Raw genomic sequence first — 24928 nt, forward strand, 5'->3', positions numbered from 1 at the left:
TTTGCCAGTTAGCCCTCATTATGACATACAGAACTTTTTCAGCCATTACAGTGACGTTCACGTTATAGTGCGGCACAGAAACATGGTATGATTTAATAGTGAGAGGATGGGGTTAAAGGAACATGCAATAAAGATACCTGCAATAAAGTAAAAGGCGCTAAATACAGAATCAAGACGATGAGTCCTGGACACCAGAATAACCTCGATCAGTGGTAACTCTGTGGCCCAGACCTACTAACGTGTCAGAGACAACAATCTGTAAAGACCCTAGATCGGGGGATCAGCAGCCTCCGGTACTCCACCTGTTGTGAAACTACAATTCCCAGCATGCTCCAATCATTTCTATGAGAGTTCTTAAAAGAGAAGAGCAACTATGCATGGTGGGAATTTTAGGGTGCATTTAGACGCACCAATAATAGTCTGGATTATCAGAAACGACCCGATCTTGCTGTCTAAATGTGCCACCAATCACCCAATTAACGAGTGTTCCTATCGCTTGCGCAGGCACCACCGATCATGGCTTCTGAGTAGCACATCTGTGCAGAGAAGACTTGATTCTGTATGAGGACGAGGGATCGCTCTACAGTGAAGGAGATCGCTACGTGGAAATGCGCGGTCTCCGTCGGGAAGGAACGCTTAGTCGGCCCATCTAAATCAACCTTTAGTTTCACAACAGCTGGAGTGCCGGAGGTTGACTACCTATGCCCTAAATTGCCACTTTTTAAACAGATTTTTGGCACAGATATGGGCCCATACCTTTTTCTGTATGATTTCTCATGAGCTCAGGCCCTTTTACACAGGCCGATATTGTTAAGGCAACTATCGAAATGTCCACGTTGAGGACTTCTAACACCTGTGCTGTTCCCACCATACATGACTCGGACATGGAAAGAAGTGTACTGTACACTAAGGAGGTAGAGAAATAATATGTGTATTTATTAATAAATGCATATAGATTCAGACGCTTTGGAGTAAAGTACCTTATAACACAGAAATCAGGCAGGAGGCTGATTATCAAGCGTCTAAGAAAGCTTTGCAATTTGCATTGAATTACAAACTTGTGCTTTGCATAATTTGAAAGTATTGCTACATGTGAATGGAGCTCTATGTACAAAACCCAGACATTTTGTCGATTGAAGTACACAATAGGTAAAGGAGACGTCGTACGCCGATACTTGTCAACGCCACAGTCTTCCTGCTAGGTCTTGCTCAAAATCAATTAGAAGAATTTTTTTGCATTCGGCTTACTCATGCATGCGTCGTGACATTCTCATCACCAACACCTGCATTTCATCACCGCAAATTTAACACTAAATACTTAATTTTCCGCCGATAATCAGCAACCGATTTTGCAGGTCTCATAATCACTTAAGTGTTAATTAAATATTTGAGGATATATTTTCAAGAAAAACAATTTAGGAGGTAATTTGTTAAATGCTAGCTAGCAGAACTATAAAAAATAATAATAATAATAATTGTCTCGGTAGAAAAGACAAAAACGCTGGGTGATTTTTAAAGAAGAATTTGTAAAGTTTACTAGTGGAGAGAAACCTAGCGACATACCCTGTGTATGAATGCAGAAACGACAACATAAAATGGAGAAAGGAAAGAGCAGAGAATTTCACGTTTAACCCTCAACTTTGGGGCTCAGCGGAGAAGAAATTTCCCACTTCTTTGCAGCTCGATTTTTGAAGTCACGTTTAATTTCATATTTGGAAAATTTTGGGAGGTCGGAAACCTAAAGCAAAGCAAGGAGAGGGGAAAAAAAAAAAAGGTATATATTCATATATAACATATTCCAGCCCATTCTTTGTAATTTAAGGTGATGATCGCTTAGATCAGCATAATCCCGGGACATCACTTTCTTCCAATATACTCTTCGGAGAAGCAATATCGTAAAACTGTAATAGATCTTCTACTAGTCATTAGGATTTGTAGTTGGAGGTTAACCACGTGAGTCCTTCGTAGAGACCGTCCCCGCTGGTCGCACAGGACGGCTGCACATACCAATTTCTATCCCTGATCCGGGTCAAGCCAAGTTTCTCCTGGATCTCGTGTGGTTTCATGGCATCCGGGAGGTCTTGCTTATTGGCAAATATTAGGATGATGGCGTCCCTCATTTCCCTGTCATTAATAATACGATGAAGTTCCTGTCTAGCCTCGTCAATGCGGTCCCGGTCGGCGCAATCCACCACGAAGATGAGCCCTTGGGTCCCGGTGTAATAGTGCCTCCATAGAGGTCGGATCTTGTCCTGGCCTCCAACATCCCACACGTTGAATTTAACATTCTTGTAAGTGACCGTCTCCACGTTGAACCCCACGGTGGGGATGGTGGTGACCGACTGGCCCAGCTTTAGTTTGTACAGAATGGTGGTTTTACCGGCCGCGTCCAGTCCCAGCATCAGAATCCGCATCTCCTTGTTGCCGAAAATCTTGGAAAGCACCTTGCCCATGGTGGAGCATTAAATACGGCTGTATGGAAATAAGGAACTGGGTGTATCCGATATCGGCACAAGATCCTTGGATTGTCAAGTGTCCTCCGGAAAAGATGTGTCCGCGCCAAGAATAAAACACAAGGTGCGCGGTCCTTCTGCTTTATTAGAGGTACAAGTCCCAGATGTTATGTTCTGCAGCCCAAAAAGTCCATTATCACAGGCAGATATACCAGGGGTGCCGGGCAGATCGTCCCGGAGGTAAAGAAGGTCACTTGTCTGGATGGACTCTGGATCGGGTGGTGGGCACAGAAGGCTCAGCAACAGCAGCTTCTAGAGGGGGATCAGGGTTGGGTTCGTAATTAACCCTTTAAGGAAATCAAAAAAAAAGGTAAATGCCCTCTGGTAAAGGTGCAGAGTCCAAGAGGGTGCCCCTTGTAGGAGATTCTGGGGCTTAGAGGGTGCCCCCTGTTTGAGATCCTGGGGCTTAGAGGGTGCTGGGTGCCCCTTGCAGATGGTCCCAGTCACACAGATTTGTGAGTGAACCCTGGATGTCCCAGAATATGTTGGGTGCCCTGGGTGAGGTCCTCGATTCCAGAGGGTGAGGCACAGTCCTGAATGGTGTCGGACCCTTGTGTGAGGTGAGGGTGCTGGAGACCTCTGGTTACCCCTCTGTCAGGTTGGGGGTCCTGGAAAGTCAGGATATCCCTCTGCGCCGCCTCAGTCCCAAGTTTCCTCGGTCTCACCACACCGGACAGTCCGTTAGGCGGGCACTGAGGTAATGCTGAGACTTACAGCACCGCTCTGGGGAGGGCAGTTACCACATGAGAAGGTGCCCGGGACGAGCAGGCCGGTCCCTCAGCGCTCTCACTCCGGCCGGATATCGCCAGTCACTAGCTTCCGGTGCTGGACTGACGAGGTGGAGGAGGACGGGCGGCGGGTAAAAGGAGGGGCCTGAATCCCGGCGGCCGCCACTGGCTAGGAGGGGCCGCTTCCGAGTCACTCGAATGAGCCGGTGCCGGCTCCGCCCACTGGCGCCTGCGCTGTTGCCCGGCAGAGGCTGCCTTAGACGCAGGCGCAGTCGTCGAGGCGACACGCCCAGGCTTCAAACGAGGGAGGGAGGTCACGTGACGGCGGCGCGTCTGAGGCGGGGCGGGACGTGCTGGATTCAAAATAAACGCGCGCGCCTGAGAAAGTCACTTCAACTTTGGGCGGGAAGTGCTGTGTTACCTCAGAATTCTGATGCGACCCATTAGCAAAAACACCTTGTGTTAGTGGCATAGAGCGGTTATAAGTTATAACCCAAAGTATAAAACATAGAACAGAAAGAGTCTAATGTCAGTCACAGTGAATGTAAATGTCTTCCAAAGCTCACAGAAATGAGTGATGAAAATGTGCTGAAGAAAACAGGGGGACAGTAATCCCTTTACTGAAAATGAGTCAGCCTCTCCTCACAGCGGATAATCGGGTGTATTCAACCGTACAGCAAATAAAGAGAAATTAAATAAAATTGGCCACTTACCTTCAGCTCCAAGTGTTAATTCTGAGTAAAAATGTTAAATTAATCACTGATATAACAGGACAAGTAAAATGGCATCTCTTATTGTTAGCGATGTCCAGAAATCTCAGACTGAAGTGATTCTTAGCAGTGGGTTACCGTAAGAGGATTGGATAGGGGCCGCCATTTTGGCTAAATACACAAATTGTGACTTGATTAGAAAACCAATGTTTCTCACACAATTCTGAGGGAAATTCAAATAAAAAAAAAGTCATATAAAATGTTCCCATAGGTCATCAGCCCCCAAGATATTTTCTGATTCCAGAGCTCTTTTCACATGAGCGTCATGGCTTCTTTTTACCGTGCTAAACGCGATGCCAGATCTGTGGTCAGACAGATACCAGTGAGCTCTGGCAGACCCCAACGACTCGTCTGAGAGGGCTGCATTGTTATTGATGGCAGTGAACCCCAAAAAAACAATTTAAACTGACTTGTCTACCACACAGGAAAGTTTTTTCCCCCCCAAAGGAATAAAGTGTGGATTGCATATGTGCATCCCGTCAACGTACTGAGCGTATTTCTGTCACAGATTTCACCCTTTGCAATGGAGAGGGTGAAATCAGAGGCCAATCTGCACTGAAATCCAGTGTTTGGTGTGGATTTTGTTCCCGCAGATTTCGCCCTGCGGACCGCCTTATGTGGTGCCCTAAGGCCCCTTGCACACGAACGATCCGGATTAGATCCGGGTGCGTTCAGGAAAACTCGCACCATTTCGCAAGCAATTGCGGTCAGTTTTGTCTGCGATTGCATTCAGTTCAGTTTTTATTGCGCTGGTGAAATGCGCATTGATGCGTTTTTCAAGCGCGTGATAAAAAACGGAATGTTTGCAAACAACATCTCTTAGCAACCATCAGTGAAAAACACATTGCATCCGCACTTGCTTGCGGATGCGATGCGTTTTTCACGCAGCCCCATTCACTTGTATGGGGCCAGGGCTGAGTGAAAAACGCAGAATATAGAACAGGCTGCGATTTTCACGCAACGCACAAGTGATGCGTGAAAAACAGCGCTCATGTTCACATACCCATTGAAACGAATGGGTCCAGATTCCGTGCGGTCGCAATGCGTTCGCATCACGCATTGCACCCGCGATATGCCGGTACATTGTAAGATTTCATCCAGACCTGATGGATTCTGTTGCAGGTTGCAATTCGCACATGACTTTTCCACTTTTACAAATTTCTGGACAGTCCGTAAAAATAGACAACTTTTTTTCCTGTGAAAAAAAATAGACTTGTCCAGGAACTTTTTTGAGGCTGGTGGCACTTGACTAGATTATTTTGGTAGTAATTAGCATTTTACAGCTCACAGTAAGGGCTCGTACACACGACCGTTGCCTGTTTTGCGTTCTGCAAATTGCGGTTTGCAAAACACGTGTTCTGCATTTTGCTGAAGGGAACGTCCTGGCCTCTATAGAACTGTCCTATCCTTGTGCGTAAAACAGACACGTACAGGACATGTTCTACTTTTTTGTGGGTCAGCAGGCATACGGATGCGGACGGCACACGCGCATCTTTTGTAGCCCTATTGAAATGAATAGGTCCGCATCTGACCCGCAAAAAATGCGGATTGGATGCGAACCAAAAATACGCTTGTGTGCGTGAGCGCTAAATGCTGGTAATGAGTTCTTATCTCAGAGATATAGACTTGGATTACTCTTCATCTTTATCATTTAAAATATTGGTTGTCCGTGATTTTTGGATAAATTGTCCAGGAAAATGAAAAATTCTGGTTGACAACCTTACATGCAACACTTCGCCGTGTTGCTGTTTTATAGGAGCCAAACAAAGTACGGCGTTTCCATCAAATGATAAAATCACCGGACGGTCTGCACGGACTTAATGGGATCTGGTTTCCATTAGAAAAACCTGACCTTTTACTGGACAAGATATAGCAGCGTGCTGCGCTAATTTGTCCGGTATTTTTGACGGAATCTGCAATGGAGGCTCCTGACAGATCCTCGGATACCTGCTCTGATTGTTACATATAGGGGGCTTTTTTTCAGCTCGCCATCTAATCCCCTCTGCACCTAATTAGGCAGTTTTATTGGCGCCCCGACCCAGACATTTACCAGCCTTCGTATCACGGCGTCGGATTAGTCACACCAAAGCCATCAGTGAAGTCTCCATGTTACATCGTCCTCCTCTCCATACCTGATCTATGATAACCTGGGCAGCACTTATCTAGGGATTTTGCTGCAGATTTACCTGCAGAAACACCACGATTTACTGCAGATGAAAGGATGAAATCCGTGGCAGATATCCACATCATATATCGATATAGCAGTGGATTCTGGTACAGGACAAGATAATTCACCGCTACCATACAACGCTGCAGATTAGACACAAGCAAATCTGCAGCGTTGACGCAACGCGGAAGCATACCCTGAAACCTTGGGCAGTCCTGAAGGCCTAAAATCGGCCTCAGACCTGCTAAGCAGACTCCCTGGTGAATGATTAGATTAGGAGAATAGTTGTGACCCCGTATGCATGTCGGAGCTGATAGTGTTTTCTGGATTTCAAATTCCACACGCCGTCCATGGGGAGCTCAGGAGGAGCGGTATAACCCCACCGGGCGGTTTCGGAAGGACTCATGGCAGGGGCAGCTGTGCAAACCGGAAAATTCAGATTCGGAAACGTATTTATAGATTGCAGTTTTGTGTTGCAAGAGACCGCCATCTGATGGCAGCGAGGGGAATTGCAGTTTGCAGGAAAAAGTTCTACAGTGTTGTTTTATATAATGGTTTCATAGATAAATTTTTTACAAATTTCATTTTGGATTATACTGACATGAAGCATGGCAAGGTTTGTAAAGCACTGCGGAATATGTTAGCGCTATATAAAATGTATTATTTATTATTAATAACTAAGAGATGTGTATAGAGTCAATGGTCATGGATGCGATTTACAAGTATTCTACTCAAAAGTGCTCCAAGCATTATCTATAATAATAAAATCCCTGTGCCTGTGCGCTGTGTCCGCGTGTAAGTCACCAGTTTTGCACTGGGCATGCGCGGCGTCCAATCAGGACACAACGCTACTCACAAGTTTCCCTGCAGCGGTAGTGGGCAGTGTTAGCTGTAATGTCCAGCTAACACTCTGCTTGAAATGGCCGACATCGGTGGCACCGATGTCGGCTGTTTAACCTCTATGCCGCGGTCCTTAGGGACCGCTGTCTGGAAGGGGATAATCATTGGGCCACTGCTCTGGCAGCGGCCCGATGCTTGAAGGGTTAATGCCCCCCGCACACAACACCCCTGCCCCCCCCTTTCAAGATGCAGAGCGGCAGCGGGCAGAGTGTTAACTGTAATGTCCAGCTTACACTCTGCTTAAAACAGGCCGACAGCGGCCCGATGCTTGAAGGGTAAACTGAGGGGGTTCGCTCTCTCCCCCATCAGGCCGCTGCGCTGTGGCAGCGTCCCAATGGTTACCATGGCAACCGTACACCTTCACAGGCATCTGGCTTGCTGTGGTATATCTAAGCCTGATCAGGCTCCTGCTAAAGACAGGAGCCTGATCAGGCTTAGGCCTATTGCACACTACCGTATGGCTTTTTCAGTATTTTGCGGTCCGCAAAAAACGAATCCGCAAAAAATATGGATGACGTCCATGTGATTTCCGTTTTTTGCGGAACAGAACAGCTGGCCCCTGATACAATAGTACTATCTTTGTCTGTTATGCGGACAATAATAGGAAATGTTCTATCTTTGAACGGAACGGAAATACGGAAATGGAATGCATAAGAAGTACATTCCGTTTTTTTTGCGGACCCATTGAAATGAATGGTTCCGTATACAGACCGTATACGGAACGCAAAAAACGGAACGTAAAAAAAAACGTTCGTGTGCAAGAGGCCTTAGGGTCCATATACACGTTCATAGTGTATTACGGATCTGCAATACACCCGACCGACACCCCTATAGAACTGCCTATTCTTGTCCGGAATTGCGGACAAGAATAGGACATGTTCTATTTTTTTCCAGAGCCGCGGACCGGATGATCGGGGGCGTGCTCCGGAAATGCGGATGCAGACAACACACTGTGTGCTGTCCGCATCCATTCCTGCCCATAGAGAATGAATTTGCGGAACGGATGCGGACCCATTCTGCGGACGTGTGAATGGACCGTTAGTGTGAGTTCAATACACTGCAGTACACTATAAAGTGTACTGCAGTGTATTGTAAGCCATCCGACCCAGTGGATCTTCAAAACCCAAGTGGGTCAGGGTCCAAAAAATGTAAAAAAAAATGTAAAAAAAAAATAAGAAGAAAACCTTCCTATATCCACACATAATTGGTAAAAATATAATAATAAACATGTTAGGTATCGCCGTGTCCGTAAGGACCTGATCTATAAAAGGATCATGTTACTTTTACCGCATGGTGAACACTATAAAAAAAAAAAATACTGTATGATGGAATTGCAATTTTGCCCCCGCACTTCCCAAAAAATGGTATAAAAAGTGATCAAAAATGTCATATGTATCCAAAATTAGCACCAATTAAATTGTGACCTCATCCCACAAAAAATCAGCCCGTACATAAGCCAATCGTTCAAAAAATAATAAAAATATGGCTTTCAGAAAATGACACAAAAACTATTTTTTTTCAAACATGCTTTTATTAAACATAGAAACATAGAAACATAGAATGTGTCGGCAGATAAGAACCATTTGGCCCATCTAGTCTGCCCAATATACTGAGTACTATGGATAGCCCCCGTCCCTATCTTATATGAAGGATGGCCTTATGCCTATCCCATGCATGCTTAAACTCCTTCACTGTATTTGCAGCTACCACTTCTGCAGGAAGGCTATTCCATGCATCCACTACTCTCTCAGTAAAGTAATACTTCCTTATATTACTTTTAAACCTTTGTCCCTCTAATTTAAAACTATGTCCTCTTGTAGCAGTTTTTCTTCTTTTAAATATTCTCTCCTCTTTTACCTTGTTGATTCCCTTTATGTATTTAAAAGTTTCTCTCATCTCCCCTCTGCCTCGTCTTTCTTCCAAGCTATACATGTTAAGGTCCTTTAATCTTTCCTGGTAAGTTTTATCCTGCAATCCATGTACTAGTTTATTGAATAAAATAAAGTAAAAAAAATGCACATATTAGGTATCGTCATGTCCGCAACGACCTGCTACAGCAGGTCGCTACAAATGACCTGCTACAACGACCTGCTACAAATAGCATGTGATCCAACCGATCTGATGAACACCATAAAAAAAAGTGCCCAAAAAAATCTATATTTTTTATCACCTTACATCACAAAAAGTGTAATACCAAGCAATCAAAAAGTAATATGTGCCCCATAATGGTACCAATCAAACCGTCACCTCATCCCACAAAAAATGAGACCCTACCTTAGACAATCGCCCAAGAAAAAAAAAATATATGGCTTTCAGAAAATGGAAACACAAAAATATGATTTTTTTCTCAAAAATGCTTTTATTGTGTAAACTAAAATAATAAAATGCATATATTAGGCATAGCTGTGTCCGTTACGACCTGCTCTATAAAAATAGTATGTAATCCAACCCGTCTGGTTAATGTTGTAAAAAGATAAAATAAAAAATGTTCTAAAAAAACATTTTTTATCACCTTACATCACAAAAAGTGTAATACCAAGCGATCAAAAATTCATATGTGCCCCAAAATGGTACCAATCAAACCATCATCTCCTCTCGCAGAAAATTAGACCCTACCTAAGACAATCGCCTCAAAAAATATATATAATGTATGGCTTTCAGAAAATGGAAACACAAAAACATGATTTTTTTCAAAAAAAGTTTTATTGTGTAAATCCAAAATAAAAAAAAAATAGATTTTTTAGGTATTGCTGCATCGTTACGACCTGCTCTATAAAAATATCACATTATCTACTCTGTCAGGTGAACATTATAAAAAATAATAATAATAAAAACTGTGCCAGATCAGCCATTTTTTGGTTACCTTGCCCCATAAAAAGAGTAATATATATATATATATATACACACACACAATGCACAACTACCTCTAGCAAAAGATTTCTATACTGCAGGAATAACCCTAATAATAACACGCCCCCCGCACCGCTCACACCAGCGCGCCGCCAACCAATCAGGACACGGTGCTCCACATGCTGCCTGCACTGCCCACACCTGCATGACGGCAAGCAGGTCGGAGCGCCACCATGTCTGTTCGTTAGTCCCAGCCGCCATTTCTGTTCGTCAGTGACAGCACTATCAGCCATATAGAGAGGGGCCGCTGTCAGCAGTCTGACCCACCGGTCGCTACCAGCAGTCTCAGCACCAGCAGTCAGTGCCAGTCATACAGCCACCAGTCACAGTGCCAGCCATCTCAACCATCAGTCAGTGCCACCAGTCAGTGTCAGCAGTCTCAGCCACAAGCCGCAGCCAGCAGTCATAGCCACCAGTCAGTGCCAGCAGTTTCAGCCACCAGCCGCAGTCAGCAGTTTCAGCCACAGCCAGCACTCAGTGCCAGCAGTCTCAGCCACAAGCCACAGCCAGCAATCTCAGCCGCAGCCACCAGTGAGTGTCAGCAGTCTCAGCCACAAGCCACAGCCAGCAATCTCAGCCGCAGCCACCAGTGAGTGTCAGCAGTCTCAGCCACAAGCCACAGCCAGCAATCTCAGCCACAGCCACCAGTCAGTGCCAGCAATCTCAGCCACAGCCACCAGTCAGTGCCAGCAGTCTCAGCCACAGCCACCAGTCTCGGCCACCAGTCAGTGTGGTCAAGTTCCCTTGCCATTTAATATAGACTGTTCCTACTAATGTTTATGCACTACTGTTCTAGCGCCGTTATTGTAACGGGCTTAATGTCTAGTATAATAATAATATTACATTTGTCTTTTTTTTTTGTTTATTCTCTTAAGGATTATATTTTCTCCTCTATAGAGTCTAGGCACATATCGCTTAGAATGATCAAAAAGATTTGGACCAACTGCTAAATGTATATGTTTATGACACATATATCAGGCTACTTTCAGACTCGCGTTTTGGACGGATCCGTCATGGATCTGCAAAAACTGATCCGTTACAATAATGCAACCGCATGCATCCGTCATGAACGGATCCGTTTGTATGATCAGTAACATTGACTTACATTGTGTGCCAGGACGGATCCGTTTGTATGATCAGTAACATTGACTTACATTGTGTGCCAGGACGGATCCGTTTGTATGATCAGTAACATTGACTTACATTGTGTGCCAGGACGGATCCGTTTGTATGATCAGTAACATTGACTTACATTGTGTGCCAGGACGGATCCGTTTGTATGATCAGTAACATTGACTTACATTGTGTGCCAGGACGGATCCGTTTGGCTCAGTTGCAGGCAGCGTTTTGGTGTCCGCCTCCAGAGCGGAATGGAGACGGATCGGAGGCGAACTGATGCTTTCTGAGCGGATCCTTATCCATTCAGAATGCATTAGGGCAAAACTGATCCGTTTTGGACCACTGAGCCCTGAATAGATCTCACAAACGGAAAGCCAAAACGCCAGTGTGAAAGTAGCCTTATGCATCCCATGTACCTGTACATTACCACTTCTGTGCCTATTTGTGTTTTTTTTTCCTGAAAATTTAATAAAAACAAGTTAAAAAAAAGATTTTTTTTTTTATATTTGTCATAGTCTCGGGGTAAGCATACACATGGTGAATCCCACACTGCAAATGTGCAGGTATTTACAGCACAATACAAGTGGATTGGGTTTTCAGAAACCCTCATAAAGCGGAAAAATTCTGCATAAAGATCAGAGCGTGCTCACTCTTTTGTAGTAAAGCTGCTGATTTTCACCACCGACTTCACTCCTTGCAATGCAGTCGGGTGAGATCAGCTGTGAATCTGTGACAACATCTGTGTGTAACACAAGAAAATTTTGTCACAGATTGTTTGTGTAATTGCCAAGGATTTGTAGCCGAATCCGCACTGAAAAGGATCTGCCTCGTACGTCCAAAGCCTTAAAGCCTTGGCCTGTACTTTAATATCTTGGCAGAATGTCTAGATGTCACCTCTCTTGGCCCCGACCCCCCCATATCTAAATCCCTGATGTATATACTACATATTTTGTGCTGGTTATAAAGGGTCTGAAGGAAGCGTTTAATACGCTGGTGAAGGTTTGTGGTAAAGCATTCCCTACTGATGGCCTGTCCTCTGGCGGCCAGGAATAGAACATGTTCTATCTTTTGTGTAACAGACATACAGACGTGGAAATCACACGTCATCCATATGTTGCAGATGCAAAATACATACGGTTGTGTGCATGAGGCCTAATACTCTGGGTCTCTCTGAAGAAGCCCATTGTATTTGAGCTGTAGTTCCTATGGAGGCCTGCAGGTGAAAGGGCTCCATAAGAAAAAAAATATGAATGGGGCTCACAATGTAGTGCATAGTCAAACCCTATAGGTGGCTGAAAAAAGTAGATTTAAAAAAAATATATATTCATATATAAAAAAAGTCTTTAAAAATATTAATATATAATTTTTTTTACAAATATTAATATCTAAAAAAGTTTTTAAAATAATATATATATATCCTCATCCGCAATGGCACGCGTCAAGGCTGTCCGCTATCCCCCCTCCTTTATGTATTGGTTATGGAGCATCTCCTCACCTCTATCCGCGCTAATCCGGATATTACTGGGGTACGGATAGGTGACGTAGAGCATAAATGCGCGGCCTTTGCGGATGACCTTTTGTTATACATAACCAATCCGCGTATTTCACTCCCGTCCTTGCTCCGCGAACTTGCTACATTCGGTGAATGGTCGAACTTTAAAATAAACGCGTCCAAGTCCGAAGCCCTTAATATCTCTTTACCTCAGGACCTAGTCTCCTCCCTTAAATCCTCGTTCTCTTTCGCTTGGCCATCTACCGGTATAAAATATCTGGGCATAAAATTATCGGCGGACCTCTCTCAGCTCTTTCAGATAAACTTTTCTCCGCTTCTTCGGCGGTTCCAGGCGGACCTGGACTCCTAATATCGCCGAGATTTCTCTTGGTTTGGCAGGGTCAATATATTGAAAATGAACTTGCTGCCTAAATTACTCTACCTCCTGCAGACCATCCCTATCCGAATACCGGCACCCTTTTGGATACAGTTGAGACGCTGCTTTACGCGGTTCGTGTGGGCCCCGGGCAAGCCGCGGACGAAGTATGATATTTTAACTCAGCCCAAGGAGTCAGGGGGAGTAGGTCTGCCGGATTGTAGATTATACTATTACTCAACGGCGTACGCCAGACTTCTGGACTTGCTGAGAGTGGACTCAGCAAAGCAATGGGTGCATATGGCGCGGGGTTCTTCCCCTACCTCGCTCTTGGTTCTCCCTTGGGTTATTGGGTCATCTAGTGTCTCTGCCCCTAGCCCCTCCTTCACGACTACCCACACCCTTGCAACACTTGCCTCCATACACAGCAGCCTTTCTCTTATTGACGTCAAGGGCCCTTTAACCCCAATTACAGATCATCCTAATTTTCCACCTGGCAGCTCCGCCCGTTCTTTCCTGACAGGCACGAGCTTGCGCCCTCTCCGATTCTGTCATGTCCTACATGGGTCCTCGTTGAAACCTCTTAATCAGCTAATAGAGCCTTCTACTACTCGCCCCGGTCACACTTTTCAATATCTCCAGCTCCAACACTTTTACTCGTCCATGCGCAAAACCCACGCTCTGTCTAGATCCCTAACGTCATTCGAACAAATGTGTCTGGCCCCTTCGGCAGTGTTCAGGGATATTTCCACCATCTACAACCTACTCACCCTCCAACACTCTACCCAACTCCCCCCTTTCTGTTCAGCCTGGGAACGTGACTTGGATGTGCAGCTCACCCCTTCTCAGTGGAGGAGAGCCTTCCTCCTGACTCATAAGGCGCTGATTCCCACAAGGGCGCAGGAGACAAATTATAAGGTCCTGTCTAGATGGTACAGAGTTCCTGCTCTCCTACATAAATGGTTCCCGACTGTTTCCAATAACTGTTGGAGATGTCTGTCGGAAGAAGGCACCATGCTTCATGTCTGGTGGCAATGCCCCCTCCTGCGACCTTTTTGGGACTCAGTGCATAAAGTCACGCGGAGCGTGACAGGGATTCCTATTCCCAATACGCCTGAATCCCTCTTACTGTCCATATTTGACCTGACTATCCCAGCCTACAAAGCCTCCCTCCTGAAATATATGCTTCAAGCCGCTAGAACGGTCATCCCTCGTCATTGGAAGTCATCTTCCCCCCCTGTACTCAAGGAGTGGTTTGAGGAAATTGCTCTCCACCAAAGAATGGAGGACCTGATCTGTGTTACCCCTCCAGATGTTGCTCGTTTTACTAAAGTATGGAGTCCCTGGGAGCTGTTTCGCACTTCTGACGAATTCCGGGAAGCGTGTCTGCAGCAAGTGTTCGTATAGGGTTCCCTCCTTTCCTCCCCTCCTTTCTCCCTTGTAGTTTCTCTCTCTCTTGTCCATGTCTTGTTTTTTCGTCCCTTGTAATTGTTGAATTTTTTTATTTTTTTTTATTATTTTTTTTTGGTACTATTCCTCTTTTGCGGTTATTATTGTTATTGGGATAGGCTCCCAATTGTATTGAAAAACTATTGTTGCCTTATGTATTCTACACTCACCAGTAAGAATCTTGTATTTACCTTGTAACCTTGTCAATACTTTTTCTGGAAAAATAAACGTTTTGAATGATAAAATAATATATATATATATATATATATATATTATTATTATTTTTTTTACAAATATTAATATAGAAAAATTCAAATCACCCCTATATTTATCCTGTATGGTGAACTGCGTTAAATAAAAAAAAAAAAAAAAAAGCTGATATTCAGTTTTTTTGTCACTTCACCTCCCCACAAAAAATGTCATTGAAAAATTATCAAAAGGTTATAAACACTCCAAAATGGTATCACTAAAAACAAAATATTGCCTCGCAAAAATCAGCCCCACACTGCACGTAGACATAAATATAAAAAATATGATAATAGTAAATGTACACCTGCGCTGCCGCTATTTTCTGTGTCTTTCTTCCCTGATATCAATCAGGGGAGTCGCTGCTGGTTCTCCAAATAGAGTCTCCTGCCCAGACTTACAACAGTATAAAAATACAGATAATCAAAGGTTAGTTGGGTTCCCGCGCTGATAAAGACACTTTCTTCTATCTGTGTATAAAGTCAAAACTAGTATATTTTGGAATACATGTATTCCTTCGTCAGGGATAGGTAAGTATCTTAGTCCTCCTGGTTAAATAGGCGTCCCGTTCCCATGACAACTCTTGCATATTTCAATGAGGATTAACCATTTACCTGCCTCACTTTATTTGTTACTCCCACCATCTTTCCAACATTCAGTTTTAAGGTTCTTTGCAACAGCTCCTTTTGAATGAATTCTTCATTACCGGAAAGCAAATAATTATTATTGGAAAGCAAATAATTCAATTTCTTCATTTAAGCCTCTGGGTGCCAGGCTATTAACCCTATAGATCCACCTACTTTCACACCGTGACATTTGTTTTATATAGTCACCACCCCTCACCTCCATTTTCACTTTCTCGATCCCTCCAAATGATGAGCCTAGAAGTTGTCCTTCATGGTATTCAATGTAGTGACGTGATAGGGGATGGCCATTATATTTTTTCTGCATGTTTTTTATATGTTCTCTTATTCTTATTTTTAGAGCCCTTTTTGTTCGCCCTCCATACGAACATTTTATATAATGTACTCCCCCTTTTGCATTGCATGTAATAAAATCCTCAATTTTATGCAGGTCTGGTGCATCCCTAATTTCTGTAATAAAACTTTTATTCTTCACTAGTCTGCAGTTATTACACATTTTGCTGGGGAAAAAGCCTTTTTTATTATTTTTATTTTCATTTTTTGATGTTTGACTTGGCCCTATAGAGGGGGCTACTAAACTAGCCAGATTACGTGCTTTTTAAAAAAAAGTGAAAATTGGATGTGTAGTTATTTTTTCCCCTATGATTTTATCCTGTTTGAAGACATCCCAATGTCGTTTGACAATTCGTTTGAAGGCACCTTTTTTTCACTATATTGTGTTATAATTGGTACTCTAATGGTTCCTCCGTCCTCTTTATGTTCTGCTTTTATCTCATGTGTTTTATTCTGCAGTAGCATGTCACGGTTCATTGTCTTTATTTCTTCTTTTATGGGCTCTAATTTGTTAATTTCATATCCCCTTTCCTCAAAATTCTTGTGTAATTTATTTGCTTCCTCTTCAAACTATTCAGTTGTACTACAATTTCTCCGCAGTCTAATGACTGCGAGGAATATTTGTCAGCCATATTGGTAAATGACAGCTATTTAATGAAATAAAGCTATTAGTGTCAGTGGGTTTATGATAGGTTTTAGTTTGAATCTGGCCATCCTTAATAAAAATAGTGAGATCTAAAAAGTGTATTTCTTGGTGACTCCAATTTGGAGTAAAGTGCAAATAAAAGTCATTTTTATTTTTATTAGTTAAAAATTGTGTCAGTGAGGCCTTGTCCCCTTTCCAAATAAAAACAACATCGTAGATAAATCTTTTCCAGAGGAGCAGGTTCGCACCCAGGACGCCCTGAGGGTATATCACTAGTTCCTCCCACCTCCCCATATACAGGTTAGCCAAACTCGGTGCGAACCTAGTCCCCATCGCAGTCCCCCACGTCTAAAGATAAAACTCATTTTTATATTTTAAATAATTGTGGGTTAAAATAAACGTAATACATTCCCCTAGGAAATGTATCTGTTCTTTAGGCATCCGATTTTCTTTTTCCAGGAAAAATTCCGTAGCTTTTCTCCTTTTCTTGTTTTCTATTATAGTATATAAAGAAGTGACGACAAGGGTCCCTAGAATGTAGTCATCCTGCCATTCTATATCACTTAATAGTTGTAGGATATGTTTTGTATCTTTCAGATACGCTGGAAGTTTCTGTACATAGTCTTGTAGAAATACATCTACATATTTTGATAGATTAGAGGAAAGACCCCCAATCCCTGATATTATTGGTCTCCCCGGTGGATTAATTTTACATTTATGTATTTTTGGGAGATAATAAAACATTGGGATTCTGGGATTTTGGTTATTAATATAAATAGCTTCACTAACCTGTATATGGGGAGGTGGGAGGAACTAGTGATATACCCTCAGGGCGTCCTGGGTGCGAACCTTTGAGGAAAAGGGATATGAAATTAACAAATTAGAGCCCATAAAAGAAGAAATAAAGACAATGAACCGTGACATTCTACTGCAGAATAAAACACATGAGATAAAAGCAGTACATAAAGAAGACGGAGGAACCATTAGAGTACCAATCATAACACAATATAGTGAAAAAGAAGGGGCCTTCAAACGACATTGGGATGTCCTCCAACAGGATAAAATCATAAGGGAAAAAATAACTATACATCCAATTTTCACTTTAAAAAAAGCATGTAATCTGGCTAGTTTAGTAGCCCCCTCTTTAGGGCCAAGTCAAACATCAAAAAATGAAAATAAAAATAATAAAAAAGGCTTTTTTCCCTGTAAAATGAGTAATAAATGCAGACTAGTGAAGAATAAAAGTTTTATTACAGAAATTAGGGATGGCCCAGACCTGCATAAAATTGAGGATTATATTACATGCAATATAAAAGGGGTAGTATATTATATAAAATGCCCCTGTGAGATAATATATGTAGGGCAAACAAAAAGGGCTCTAAAAATAAGAATTAAGAGAACATATAAAAAACATACAGAAAAAATATAATGGCCATCCCCTATCACGTCACTACATTGAATACCATGAAGGACAATTTCTAGGCTCATCATTTGGAGGGATCGAGAAAGTAAAAATGGAGGTGAGGGGTGGTGACTATATAAAACAAATGTCACTGTGTGAAAGTAGGTGGATCTATAGGGTTAATAGCCTGGCACCCAGAGGCTTAAATGAAGAAATTGAATTATTTGCTTTCCAATAATAATTATTTGCTTTCCGGTAATGAAGAACTCATTCATAAGGAGCTGTTGCAAAGAACCTTAAAACTGAATGTTGGAAAGATGGTTGGAATAACAAATAAAGTGAGGCAGGTAAATGGTTAATTCTCATTGAAATATGCAAGAGTTGTCATGGGAACGGGATGCCTATTTAACCAGGAGGACTAAGATACTTACCTATCCCTGACGAATGTATTCCGAAACGTGTTGGATGTTTTTTTTTTACCCTTGGAGGTATCCGTACTTACAAGTGTGACGTCCTGCGGGAACGTTCTCGGACTAACTTTTGCCGGCTTCCCCGCGCGCACGCCAGCTACCGGCCAGAGCGGCGCATGCAGGAGAGGGGAAGCAAGAAGAGCAAGTGATTTAACATCAGCACTTTTGAGGGAACAAGAAAATTACCTGCACCAGAACACCAATGGTTCTTTGAACATTAGAGACAGGTGAGAACTTGCAATATACTAATAGTGAATATACATAGAAATGTGAGAAAGTGCTTTTATTGAGTTTTATACAGTTTTACCCCATTTGGAATTTCTTTTCGGCTTTCCCACTACATCATTTGCAATATTAAATGGTAACATTAAAAAGTGCAACTTGCAAAAAACAAGTCCTAATTCAGCTACAGGTGAAACTTGAAAAATTAGAATATCATGCAAAGTTCATTTATTTCAGTAATGCAACTTGAAAGATGAAACTAATATATGAGACTCATTATATGCAAAGCGAGATATTTCAAGCCTTTATTTGGTATAATTTGGATAATTATGGCTTACAGCTTATGAAAACCCCAAAGTCACAATCTCAGGTCCCCTTTGCTCAGGGGGTATGGATTAATTAGCTGACTAGAGGGTGACACTTTGAGCCGAGAATATTGAACCTTTTCACAAAACTCTAATTTTAAGCTGCATTAATGCAATTAATTTTAATTTGCATTACTGAAATAAATGGACTTTTGCACGATATTCTAATTTTTCGAGTTTCACCTGTATGTGAATGAAAAAAGTTATGGCTCCAGGAATGCAGGGAGTAAAAAACCTAAACGTAAAAATGGAAAATGCCAAATCTAATGGACCAAGGTCACATCACAATCCACCAATACATTTTAATTTGCTCTCTAAAACTGTAAAAATCTGCACATTATGGAAGAGAATCAATGTCAGAGGTCAACTTTACCTGCAAAGGTCAGTCACTGATAAGAAAAGGGCATGCAGTGTCCTGCACTTACTCATCTCTATTTACCTTCTAACATGCATTCCATCCTTATACTCTCCGTACGGTCTCCTATCATATTTCATGTTAATTTATTCATTTTTTCCATTTGAACTGAGAGAGTTGTTTTTGTCCCCCAAATTTCCAGTTTCTACCTACTATTATTGCTAGTACAGCACCCCAATATCATTTTGCTGCTGATCAATATCACATTATTAAATGGTTTTATTATAGCAAAAGCATTTTATAGCAATAACGCAATTTTTAGAAAAGTGAAATTAAATGCAAATTACACAACAGACAGAAATATTACTGCCTTTATTGCATCGTTATATTGTTAGTGTGTGTGGGGGAGGGAAATAATCGCATAACAAGCTTGCAAGGTACGTTTTACAGTAGAGAAATGTATTTTCTGAAAGTACATTTTGTAACTCAAAAACACAGTAATCAAATCTTACGTTGACCTTTCCTGCATCGTTATATTGGTGGTGGGGGAGGAGAATAGTGTCTGGCAGAAAATGATCTTAGACAGAATAACAAACCACAAGCTGACATCTCTTCTAGTGTAACAAGGGCAGTATAGGTCCAAAGTGCTTAATAATACACCTGTTTATTCTTGCTGTTCTGCTCTACAAAGCCAGTTACCGTCAAGAAAACTACATACGGTACTTGTTTCTTATTTGAACAGATAGCTGTTTTTCCCTCCAAAACCTCAAGTTTTTGCATATTATTATTGCCAGCACAGCACCCAGCACCCTGATACCATTCTGCTGCTGAGCAATTGCACTTTTTTCAGTGCATATATCTGTCCAGTGTTATTAAATATGTTGCATTGTAGCAAAATCATTTTACAGCAATGACACCATTTTTAAACAAGTGAAATGAAATGCAAATTATGCCGTAGACAGAAATATTACTATTTTTACTGCATCATTATATTGCTGTTGTGGGTGAAGGGGGCAATAATTTCATTCCAGATTAACAACATCTTTTTTACACTAGCAATGTCTTTTTGGAATCTACGTGTTTAAAGTCACATATCACAGAATACAGAAATCTTACTGGCACCAATATTCCATTATTTCAAAAGTAAATTCTCAATAGCAGTGTTCACTGTGTTTGTAGAAGGGAAAGAACATTTTATTGCTTCTCTGTCTTTAAGTTGCCGACAACAAACTATCAAACTATACTACCGGCCTGTTACTACCAACCCATTTCTGCAGATTAGGGATAAGCTTACCACCCTTGTTGATGAAGCACTCTGCATGAATATTATCAAGGATTCAAAATACTTTTTTTTGGTAATGGTAAGGCCCTTCCCAGCCATCCCTTACTTTTATCACCTTTCCAAGGCACACAAGGGTATAACTAATCTCCCTGGTCATCCTATCTTTGCCAATACACACTCTGCCACCAGTAATTTTTCCTAATATCTAGATATAATACTATAGCAATATTGTTAGCACAGCACCCCTGCTACCACATGCTGGCACAGATGCTGGGCTTCTCACCTGCCTCTGTACCGTGCCAGCTTCCCTTCTCTCCTGCCGGCATGGATGCTGGTCCTCTGATCCACAGCGGCTCCTGCCCCTGCCCTCATGTAGTTCCTGCCGCCGGCATCATCTTCCTGCTCTGGCTGGAGCTTGCACTCCATGCTTAGAGCTTCCTGACTGTGTATAGGGTGCACGCGCGTGCGTCCTTCTCTTCCTTATTTGTGGCAGCGCGCGCGCACCCTCAATCTTTCCCAGCCAATGGCTGAGGATCAGTATGTATAAATAGGCGCCTTCTTCACCAGGAAGGCTCCTGAACAATATTGGTCCCTGACTCATCTAATTCCAGTGTAATGGGTTCCATTGCTCTTGCTATTACTGTGCACCAGACCTCAGATTACGTTTAACGGACTTTGCCATCTTGCCGCCTGCCCCTTACCTCGGATCTTGTTTACAGACTTTGCTATATTGCCACCAGCCCTGACCTCAGACCTTGTACACAGACATTGCCTTACTTACACTTGTCCCAACCCTTCAAATCAGCCTCTGCTCTCCTCTGGGTGTCTCGTACTATCTGGAGGTCATTCCAGTAGGTCCACACCCAGGTTCCGTTTCCCTCATGTTCGAATCCATCTCAGAGGTAGCACCTGGTGTACTCCTCAGGAAAGTCTATCGTCACCATCAGAGGTATTGTTAAAAACAAGGGGTGCACTTAGACCACCCTCAGAGGAGATTGGTTCACATGCACTGATCTATTACAAATATGTGCATAGCCTTCCTAGTTTACCTACCGGACTCCAGACAGCTTACCTGTGATTAGCAATATATCACCTGGGAAGATGACTTTATGTTAGTAGCAATGGATGTGACATCACTCTATTTTAATATTAGGCATACGTTGGGCATCCAGTGTATGGGCGGCTTTCTAACAGCTGATTCCCATATGTCCCAAGAACAGAAGATCTTTATACTGAACAATTTGAAGTTACTACTGACACACAATATTTTTTTTCAAAATGGAAATAAGATATACCATCAGGTACTTGGGACCGTGATGGGTAGCCGGGTAGCACCTACCTATGCCAATTTATTTATGGGCAGCTTTGAGTCTATGCACATTACAAATAATTCTCTTTTCTATGTCAACATTGTATTGTTTAAAAAGATATATAGATGGGGCGGAGCCTGACCGCTGAGCGAGATGGAGCATTGAGAAAGAGCTCCTGCTCCAGTGATCTGTGCTTAGCGACAAAAAGACACCACATATCAAGTAAAAATGGTGAAGATCGGGAGGGAAAGATCGAGGGAACACTCTGCAACTCCCAAACATAAAAAGGGGCAGACGGAGATGGACTAGTATATAAAAAAAGAGCTGGCGTTCTCACCAGCGCGCGCGGCCAGGATGGCGCCGCTCTCCCATATGCCTGAATCTGATGCGGAGGAAGACGAGAGAGACGCCGGAGCTAGCGGCGGAAAAGAGGTGACAGAGAATCCACAAACAGAAGATAGCGAGGTACTCATGAAATCCTTCCTGAAGAAGTCACTCTCACAAGCAATAGCTCCACTGCTAAAAGAAGTGAGAGATATGCGCCATGACATGCGATCAATGGGCCAGAGAGTAGAAACTCTAGAACACAAACAGGCACAGCTCACAGAACACAGTGCGGCCATAGCTAAGCACATGGAGACCCAGCTTGATTCCTTCAATAACGCTCTCCTCTTGATTGAGGATCAAGAGAATAGAAGCAGAAGAAAGAATTTACGACTGAAGGGCCTCCCAGAAACTATTTAGCCCAACGTCTTACCTGAAGTAGGTTCACAAATCTTCTCTGCCCTTTTGGGTGTTTGCTGGTCACTATAGAAAGGATCCACAGGTCACTGTGCTCTGTCCCAGGAAAGGGTGAACCACCGTGGGACGTGATCTGCGGCCTACTTAGCTACAGAGACGCTGCAGCTCTGCTTCAAGCTGCAAAGGATAAGAAAGATCTCCTTCATGATGGGGTAGCTGTCCACATGTACCAAGAGATAGCCCCCTCTACGCTAAACAAAAGACGCATTCTTAAGCCTCTTACGGAATTCCAGAGGAACCAAATAATAATGTATCGTTGGCGTTATCCATTCGGCCTCACCTTCAGCAAAGGGGGGAGAAGATTCATAATTCACTCACTGTCAGATCTTCCAACACTCAGGTCTCATCTTGGGACTGGCCCGATACGCATAGAGTCTTGGCAACACTGAATCTACCGCCACTACCGAAGACAGAACCATGGTCTGCGGTCACCAAGTCCAAGTCACCAACCTATAGGAGGGGAAAGGACTGAGAGCATCGACCCCATCATTACCATCAAGCACAGACACTAAGTGCCTGCTCTCTCTCCTTTTCTCCTTAGTTCTCTATGTCCTTTATGCCTCTCATGTTCTTACACATGTGCGTTTTTTCACTTTATGTTCTTTTCTCAGTTTCCTACACCAGTATCTCTTCCAGTTATCTCCACTAACTCAGTAACCTTAATTGGAGGAACCTAATGTGCTCTACTGTATAAGCTGTTGAAAAATCAACCCCACTTTGAAACCACCTAGTATTTGAATAATACAAGAAGGGGTCTGCAATACACATCAACCTGTGTACAGTACAGAAAAGGGCTCCTCAATAGCTACTGTGATGTATCTAAACTAAGATGCTCTACTTATATCAGACTCACCTTTCGAGTCTTTGCACTCTAATACTCTGGTATTTCCCTCCACATTATATAAAAAAAAAAAAAAAAAAAAAAAAATTGTGTGTGGGCTGAGCACGCATCCCCCAAACGTTTTCTGTGGGGCATCCCCTCGAGGGGAAACCTTACTGGGGGCTCTATTTCGTATACAATCACAATCTTGGAGGGCAGCATCTACATCTTTCTAAAAGGCATGGCTCTGTGGTGCCAGATCAGCAGGTTTGCTTACTACCCTCTGCCTCCACATTTCTCGGCCTCACATGAGGAGCGCTATTCTCCATCTCGTGTTTTCCATGGCACGGGGTGCCTTCTGGTTCACCATGCCTTCTGGTTCACAGTTGCCTGAGTGTATGTTTTTTGTTTTATAGTTTCCAAGTTAAGTTCTTGTTCTATACCTTTCCACAGGTTGTTCTCGGGAAATTCTTCACCTTGAAACACATTCGTGATCCTGCTTCACTGCCATGGCAACTTTAACATTTACTTCATTCAATGTCAGAGGTTTCAACACACCACAAAAGAGGTCTCAGGTATTTACACTTCTGAAGAAATACAAATCTGATATCTGCTTCCTACAAGAAACTCACCTGAAAGACAGCAGAATCCCTAAGGTTCCACTTACACATTATAAGCATTGGTTTCACTCCACATACAAATCAGCGGCGAGAGGGACCAGTATAGCTATAGCTAAACAAATACCATTCGAACACATCCTTACACAAGCTGACCCAGAAGGGAGGTATGTTTTCGTAAAGGGGAAAATTGGACATGTTATGATCTCGCTAGCTAACCTTTATGCCCCCAACAGTAGCCAGCACATTTGGATTTAAAGCACGTTAGCCAAATTCTAAGCCTTTGCCGAAGGCATCCGCGTGGTGGGTGGAGATGTCTCTCTAGGTCCCAAAATAGACACATCTAGGGGAACCTCAAATATTTCTTAAAAATCCATAGGGAAAATCCAAAAAACACTAAAGGAAAATCATCTGGTAGACTCATGGAGAACCTTAAATATCTCCACTAAAGATTTTACATTCTATTCACCAGTACATCACACGTATCAGAGACTGGACTATGTTTTCATTTCCGATAATCACCTAGATCTGCTCAAAAGATCCGTTATAGGTTCTATAACGATTTCGGACCATGCTCCGGTTTCAACATCTATATCTGTCAGATCTCTCACAGGGATAAAGGTAACAAATTAATGACTCACCTTATCAAACAGCAGAAAGATTCCCAATATATAAAAAGTATAAAAACCAAGTCAGGACGAAGCCAGTGGGTTGGCGAAACGCGTGTTGAGGCATCAGTACACCGGGAGCCTCGGGTCACCTGTCCGATATGAGTTATAGCTGCCAGTGTCATTATATTTGCCATGCAGTTTGTGTATCTATGCCCTACTGTGTAGACTTGTTACCATGCATCCTTGATATTGGGCACTGGTTCCCTTTTTTCAATGGTCTCTACACAATGCAGGATTGTAGGATATTTTTGCTTATAAGTACAGCATTCCTCCAATTATGTTTACACTTTGCATTTAACCAGGCTGCATATATGTGAATT

At 42.7% G+C, this 24928-nt stretch overlaps 2 protein-coding genes across 2 annotated transcripts in view; one reads left to right on the plus strand and one right to left on the minus strand.

Moving 5' to 3' along the window:
• The window catches only part of LOC120982402 (cholesterol 24-hydroxylase-like), a 53702-nt gene that overhangs the window by 653 nt on the left and 28121 nt on the right, over window positions 1-24928 (plus strand). The window lies entirely within an intron of this gene.
• Window positions 999-3049, minus strand: ARF6 (ADP ribosylation factor 6). Its single transcript, XM_040412524.1, has one exon. The coding sequence runs from the start codon at window positions 2451-2453 to the stop codon at window positions 1926-1928; it is 528 nt and encodes a 175-aa protein (XP_040268458.1). The 5' UTR covers window positions 2454-3049; the 3' UTR covers window positions 999-1925.

This window comes from Bufo bufo, chromosome 11, assembly GCF_905171765.1.
Source record: "Bufo bufo chromosome 11, aBufBuf1.1, whole genome shotgun sequence".
NCBI classification, from domain to species: Eukaryota; Metazoa; Chordata; class Amphibia; order Anura; family Bufonidae; genus Bufo; species Bufo bufo.